This window comes from Aplosporella prunicola, assembly GCF_010093885.1.
Source record: "Aplosporella prunicola CBS 121167 unplaced genomic scaffold K452scaffold_46, whole genome shotgun sequence".
Classification (NCBI taxonomy): domain Eukaryota; kingdom Fungi; phylum Ascomycota; class Dothideomycetes; order Botryosphaeriales; family Aplosporellaceae; genus Aplosporella; species Aplosporella prunicola.
Window position 1 is genome coordinate 75,962 of NW_022983574.1, and position 7,788 is coordinate 83,749.

The 7,788-nt window shown below is 44.6% G+C and overlaps 2 protein-coding genes across 2 annotated transcripts; both read left to right on the forward strand.

The window, feature by feature from the left end:
- Positions 1 to 207: 207 nt before the first annotated feature.
- On the forward strand, positions 208 to 1,510 carry K452DRAFT_302719 (uncharacterized protein; the record flags this gene model as incomplete). Its single annotated transcript, XM_033542627.1, has 2 exons — positions 208 to 1,116; positions 1,169 to 1,510. 2 exons carry the CDS (start codon positions 208 to 210, stop codon positions 1,508 to 1,510), a joined length of 1,251 nt encoding a protein of 416 aa, XP_033392233.1.
- Positions 1,511 to 7,191: 5,681 nt separating this feature from the next.
- Positions 7,192 to 7,788, forward strand: K452DRAFT_129498 (uncharacterized protein; the record flags this gene model as incomplete). Its single annotated transcript, XM_033535276.1, has 1 exon — positions 7,192 to 7,788. A coding segment is annotated over exon 1 (226 nt), but the record flags the coding sequence as incomplete, so codon positions are not given.

Genomic DNA, 7,788 nt, shown 5'->3' on the forward strand with positions numbered 1-7,788 from the left:
AAATATAGTATCCACTACAACATCTTGAGTGGCAGGGGCGATACTAGGATATGTTACCAACTACCATACTCTAGACATTTGGGGCGGGACGAACAATGCTATAAGAGCAGGTGATAACGTCTTTCTAAAGCCATCAAAGCACAGCTCTAAATACTACAGAAGCATCAATTTAACAAACACCTACTATCATCTACGTTCGTCTTCAACATGCGCTTAACGTTTGCCAAAGCGCTTCTCTTGGTAGCCGCGGCTCAACCCTATATACCCGGCTCCTTTGCCGTTCCGCTTTCCAATAAAACGCCATCCTCGAACCTCGAACCATACAAGCCAGTTAGCGCCGTAAACGAACCTGCACTTCTGACAATAGATAATCTTCTGGCTAGTACGCATGCTGCTACGGAAGATACCGTTTCCAAGAGGAACGCGGCTTGGCTTCTAGCTGCAAGAGATCCGAACCCTCCGAAAACCCAGCCGGCCAAAGACAAAGGTGCGAAAGATAAGGACGCTAAAGACAAGGATGCCAAAGGCAACGACACGAAAGCAAAGGGTAAACAGAGCGCAAAGAAAGACAGCTTGGTCGCGGATCTAAAGAAGTGCAAAGCTATAAGATCTTTAGTTAAGAGAAAGGATATTGAGGCCGATTCCGAATGCTTGACCGACAACAACAAAAAGACCTATATCGAACACTATCATAAAACTGAAGCACAGATTGCTGCAGGCGGCCATGATCGCACGGATAAGCCGACAGAGAAACTCAAGAACTACGTTACCAAAAACAGCAAGGGCGTAGCCTTAACTGATGAAGACGAAGCGACCATTAAGCATTTAACCGGAATCGATGCGAATTACAAGTTCAGTACAGATAGTTCTGCCTGGGCAGACATAAAGACTATGTCTACAGGGGAGAATAGCCGTCACCCGGTTCTCTATAGTAAGATTGGCAAAAACAAGGACGGCGTCCTTGCAGTTATATGCAAGGAAAGGTTTGCCATTAAGGATGCCAATCGATACAAGCTCGGGCAAGACGGTGAAGGAAAAGCCGATACCTTATTAGATAAGGCTACTCGGGATAAGAAGTCACTTCCGGTTTCTGAGCTTATTTTTGAGCAGATGAAGGTAAGGCAGAAATTATATTTGGGCCGGTAATTTACTAATTATGCTATCACAGGAATCAGGAATGTATACAGGCAATGAGAAAGCTATTGTCTTTGTAGCGAGCGAAGTCGGAAACCTCGTCACGTTGGATACCATTATCAAGGCACACGAAGCAGTAAATGCGCCTGATAATAAAGTGTCTCTTTGGCACCCTCAAAATCAAGCGCAAAAACAATGGTACGAACTACTTTCCGGGACGGTTAACATTAACCCTTTCCGTTATTTGGTTTCAGACCACCCGACTATCGTCAAGCACTTTCGCATTAACCAGCTTGGCACTACGCCTTTCGATGCTGACCCTGACACGGATCTTCCATTGGTTCCAGCTATGTACCTTCAGTTACTAACTAACTAAAAGCGCAATGTATATATACTACGTAGATAGTCACTCCTTTATAATCCATCTACGTTCTTACTACTCTTGTTCTAACATAGTATTCTATTCACCGAGAGCATGGTGTAATAGGAGACCTAGGTAGATCTTTCAACGGACTCCGACTGCAATTATTTCAGAAAGGGAGCAGGTGCAACAATAGATTTCACGAGAGTTTAGGGTTCTGCGGCCTGACCAATGGCTTCTGGAAAGAACACTCATGCGAGAAGAACACTTTTTAATAGCTAAATCATCTAAGTTCATGTGGAGATATCGCGCTACAAAGTTGCATAGCATATTACTCACTGCGACAGCAGGCCCAATAGCGAGCAACCGCAGCAGTCGCAGCCTTGCAGGCTCGCAGCGAGCGACAAATCAGGCACAGCAGCAACAGTAGCAGCGAGCGACAGCAGCAGGCAGAGCGAAGGTAGAGAGAGCGACAATAGCATTTATTGCTGTAACAATTCCTCAAAAGTCTCCGAAAAATGCAAACAACAATCGGATAGACATGTTTATTTATTGTCTTAAAGAATATCACGGCTTTATAAGTTGCACAAACCTGGAGCGTTTGTACGCTATGAAAGGTAAGTATAATGTATCCCTAGGTAAGCATGGATAAATATTCATCATTTCGGAAGACGTAGAATAGTGTAAGGGTATAATCCTATCTATTTAGAATTATGCCAAATACTTGTTCGAGACACAGAAATTACGTCTAAAGCTTATAGTTTTTACGAATTCTTCGCAGTTTTTGCATCTACACGTAAAAACCAAACCACACTTCACAATGAATTACGCATACTTCTTATGACTCTGTGGCCGTATTGGATATAGAAGAATTTCTTCCGCCGGCTTCATCTAATAGGGATGGTTAACAATCACTCGCGAAGTTTAGGAAAGGTTTTTGCCACAACGTTATACAAATGATCTATCTATCACTTAGGAATCCTCGTAAGTTAGATTTAATCACTTTCAACACTTTACTGTATGCTGAACAAGCCGGAATCTTAGAACGATTAGCCATACTCCGAGAGCTCCTATATTCAACCTTGAACAAGGCCAGCATTTCACACGAATTTATCAGCTATGTTTTAAACTAGGACCTACACGCCTTCTACCTGCTGAGGATAACAGCACTGCCGTAGGCAATTGCCAAAAGCAAATAGAGAGAAACCTTACATTTGCAATGCCATTTCGACCGTACTCGACGAAATCATCCCTAGACTTTTCAGCATCTTGGATAATACAGTTGACTTTCAGCATTCTGAAAAACGAAGGTTCCTTAAACAAACATTAGCCTTCTAGTACGCATGAGTGCGTCCACGCGTGAGATCATTGCAGAAACGTCTCTTGGACACTTAGTTACTGAATTATAACATATCCACGCCAGCGATTTCCAAAGCACAGTTTAATTTTTCTTGCTATACAGTAGAGCATTGGTTTCAGCATTATAGAAAGGCTCATGATTGCGCACTCCTTATCCAACTACTAAGCAACCCGCTTCTTCAAAACAAAAATGCTGTAAGGTTATAAAGCAGAGTACTTCTGTACTTTATATCGATAATTCAAAGACTCTTAAAGAGAAGAGATAGAATCATTGCCTGTGACCGGTATGGATGCAATGATTAAATTTGCAAGACGTCCTGGCGTGGTAACTCAAGGAGGAAAGACAAGAGGACAGGCGAATAGCTACGGTTAAGCGTCTCAAAGACCACTTAACATCCCTTTGTTTTAACTCTTCAATCGCTGACTTGGTCATGGGGAGCGTTCTGCAGGTGGGAACAACTCAACAAGATATTCTGGACCTGCTGATTCAACATATATCAAAAGGGTCTGGGGTTTCATCGGCCTCCTTTGGCGCTTCTCCGCGCATTCTGGCTCGACCAAATAGAGCTGGGTTGGTCTAGTAAGTCACGGTGCAGAAGTTAATTTTTAGCCGCACAATGAAATCAAAGACGGACTAATCTTTTCTGCCGGCCAAACAGAAAGAACTCACATCTGCAAAGATAATAGATATTCAGAACACCTTCAGCTGGTTGCCTTTGGACTTAGCAGCCTACCAGGGACACCGAGGCATGATTTGATTTCTCCATTTATGAAGAAAGAATCCAATTTTCAACCAATAATAAATACCCCTTCCTGCAATTGCGTTCTCTCGTGGACACCCCGCGGTTGTTCAGGTTGCGGTTGTTCAGGTTGCCTTGACCAAAACTCTCAAATTGACAACTTCGAACCTGGACGTTTAGAGTTTTTTTCCTTTTCACCTTTGCCGATTACAGCAGAGCTACATGCAAGCACGGATTGTTAAGAGCCAAGGTCGATTGAAACGAGTCTTTAGTGCATGCTCGTTGTTTGCTACCCAAAGGAATCCCATTAAGGCAGTGTAACTGCTGGTCGAATATAGAGCCTCTAGTGATTATAAAGATTAGCATTACGACGAGACTGCGTTGATCTATGCTTTAGACATGTGTCACGCTGGTTTGGCTAGTTGGCTGATTAACCACAGCGCCGACGTTGACCTTAAATTGTTCATGGGTATACCTTTTGGTATTCGCTGGGCAGGATGTACAAATCCTCTTCATCTTTTAATTGGCTACCAGGGAGATGTCGAGCTTGTTGACTGGATATGCCCCCTGAATTGTACTTCTAGTTCATCTATTACACGCGTTCTCGAGGTGGTTAAAGCAGATTTTAGTGCTACCACTCGCCAAAACCCCTTTTCAGCGCTATATATCGCTGTCGAAAACAGCGAACCTAAGAGTGTAGAGGTATTAGTACAATATGTCCGGGATTTTAAAAAGTGCTACCGTGCCGAAAAATCAGTCTTCACCCTCTGGCAGCAGTGGTGGGCAGGAAACGTATAGGTATTACTTAATTATTCTTATGGGCTGGTACTCATATTAGTTTTAAAGTCAATGGCAACGAATAAATCATTTATCTGGTTAAGAAGTCCTCCGCATCCTCATTGAATTGTAACCGGACCTAGCTTTTTTAGACTCCGACGAATCTACAGTACTTTATTATATACTTGACAGCAGCTACCCAATATTACTATTAGTTCAAGACAAACTCATCGTCAACGGTAGGATTAATATTATTAAGAGTAACAGCGATGAGTATACACCCCTTATACTTGTACTAAGGTCCGAGTAAACATAATAGTACTGTCTATACTAAATCGCATGGTGATATTAACTTGTACATAAACTAAAGAGACTCAGCACCATATCAAGCCTGTTAGGAAGGCAGCCCAAAGCCTATTATGCTGCTGATAGTTGCAGCGAGGACAAAAGTAAATCATGTCTATTCGGTTCTTAGAACTCCCCTTTGCGATGCTCGTCTCCGTACGTTACTACCGCACCTTATTAAGACGATTTTTGCGCAAAGGAGAGGAAGAATAGATAAAAAGAGTTCTTTAATACTTGTTTAATGCGGTGGACCAGCTAGCTGAGCTAAACATCTTTGGCGGTGTATACGGAAGTGCGTTGAAAGCCGCAAACTATGAATGCTCCGGCCCGGAAATTGATAGCTCGCTTAATGCGATGTTTTTTGTCGGTGTCCAGCTTATTCTGCTGCCCTCCGAAGCGTGGCAGGTCTTGTAAATAATACAAGTAGGTGCTGACATGTATTAGGTGGGCAAATCCGGTAGGATAATCGTCTACTTCGCGGTCTAGTCGGGGAATGTCAGGCCTCCCAACCGCCCGCCCGCCCCCGCCCGGGCCCTTCGGGCGGGCGGGCTGTAGGCGGGCGCCTGGGCGGGCGGGCGGGCGGGGAGGCGGATAGGCAATTACTAAGACCTCTCGCTTAGCCTATTTAGGTAATTACCTAAAAAAATAAAAAAAGTAAGGTATAGTAAAATGCAATACTTTTTACTTTTTCTAGAAATCGAACTAAGACTCTTTTAAATTTAGTATTATTCTCGGTTTTTATAAATATATACCTAAAAAAATGCGCACAGACCACTTTTGCTCGCCCTGCCCGCCCGCCCGTTGCCTGCGGGCGGGCGGGCGAGCAGCGACCCACCGGGCGGGCGGGCGGTTACGTAATCAGCCCGCCTGGTCGCCCGCCGCCCGCGGGCGGGCGACTGGGAGGCATGGGGAATGTTAACCTGGTTAAATCTATACTCGAGGCACCGGATAGTCTTCTCAACGTGCTAGATAGTAGTAAGTATACTACGTCGTATTATGCTGCACGTGGATCTTGCGTGTAGATGTTGCTATATGTATTTCCGCAAAATTGAGCTCTAGGATCCCATTCTAACTGGTAAACACTGCAACAAAACATCATGCGGCACCTACTTAAAAGAGGGGTCTGGTACAAGGATACTGATTGATATATTGGGCAGAATATGGCATTTAATAGTAATTGCGAGGCATCATGGTGGTAGTATACATTTACAAGACTTATCTAATCCTGAAAGCTCTAAGGCGAAAGGTCAGGTTTATATGGAACGACGAGCTGTACTAGACCGATAGATGCAAGCATAACTAACGTCTGGTGCTATTACTATCTTCTTGTAAACAGGTATCCCCTATAACTCTCTTTAAGTACTGGTTTACTAATCGCTTATCTTTTTCTTCAAGGGTCTACGATAAGGGCTACTAATGTATAGAATACTAGGTATTTTGTCTACGGTCCGAGGCTCGGCTATTAGCTCGAACCCATCTTCTTCCTAACTATCAATAGGAGAAAGAAGACTAGATTACAAAGAAGGACCTCAAACTACTAGTCGATCAAGATCAACGAAGCCAAAGAACGACTCCGGCTCTAATAGTGACTCTTCATAGTATTAAAGTATAACCAAGCCTAACTTCCTAAACTTATTGTTACCGCCTTGAAAGTCTTACACAACGTTGCTACGGCCCTCGTGAAGCATTCACCTGTCCCGCGACTGTACTGACAGTTTTCTATGCGGATGCATGTTTCACTATTGTCGAAGTACCCAATTTTTAACTTCGCCAGGAAGAGGAAAGCAGTCAGAAAAACTTACAAGCTAACGAAAGATTTACTTGCCATCACTCCTTTTAAGGAAGTTTATTAGTTTTCTTATATTGTTTAACAGATGCACAGCAGAACCGTTGTCTTTTCGTTCACAAGATTTCTCTACAGCGAAATCGTGCCACTTCGCCGCCATCCCAGTGCGCCTTAACATCGTAAGTTCTCCGTACCAAAAGCATCATCGCGACAAGCTTAAAACCCAAGCATGCTCACAACAACAGCGAATGCGTGGAAATTCATCAGCACTACACAAGAGATGAGAAAGCACGATCAGGGTGGCCAAACTACAGATATCATTAATGAAACTTGGGGGGAGCAAACAGCGCAGCATAGAAGAAAACCCTGGCGTGCCGGGCCAGTCAAGCATCGTACACAATCAATAAATCGGCCCGTTCCAACCAATCTCGTGGGGCACTGAGCTTATTTCAACGACTTACTAACACTAACTGACGAGCAACTGTTGCTGGGGATGCGCACGATCGCGGCACCAGCTCTCTCCTCTCTTCTTGTGGGCGGAACTTCCAGCTGCGCCGCATGGTCAAGCCATCAGGCAAATTTGGCGGTATGATGGCTGCACGGGCGCCGGCATTCTCCGGGGAGGGCATGAGATACCAGCTGGAAAATTAGGCAGTGAGCGAGGGCACGTAGTGACTACCTATATAAAGGTCATGATTTGTCTTTGCTTATTATCGTGAGGATGCTTTTATCTTACATGGTCTTCCCGAGTGGGGCTCAAAGGAAGTTGTTTGCACACCAGGAGTAAAGCAGCTGGTCTGATACTGATCGGTGACGAAAACTCTTTTTCTACATAAGCAATTTGACAGGTTAAAACTGTCACATACGACCATAGGTCGCGGAGAATTGGGCATCCCGTCCGCTCTGCCATACACAAGCCGCGAACCGGCTGATTAGTAGTTAGGTGGGTGACCACTAGCGAATCCCAGCTGCCGTATGTTTTTTTGTCTTTTTGCTTTTCTGCAAGGTGATGGGTTGGCTTTCTGCGGAGATAGGTGAATGAGAGGGGGGGGATTGTTGGATGGTTGTGGGTGGCGTGTTTTGCTTTGGTTTGTTGTCGAGAACTTTTGCGAAGCCTTGGACTGGCTGCGCTCCTGAGAGCCTTGGGCCGACGCGGCTGTGGTGCTTTTTGTGGCGAAACGCGAATGCGGGCAATGGCGCAAACTTCCGGGCCAGTGTAGATGTGCAGCTTTGTCGGTTGTTTCAACGATGGCAGGTGGTTGTCGAGCAAGTACGTAGAACACTAT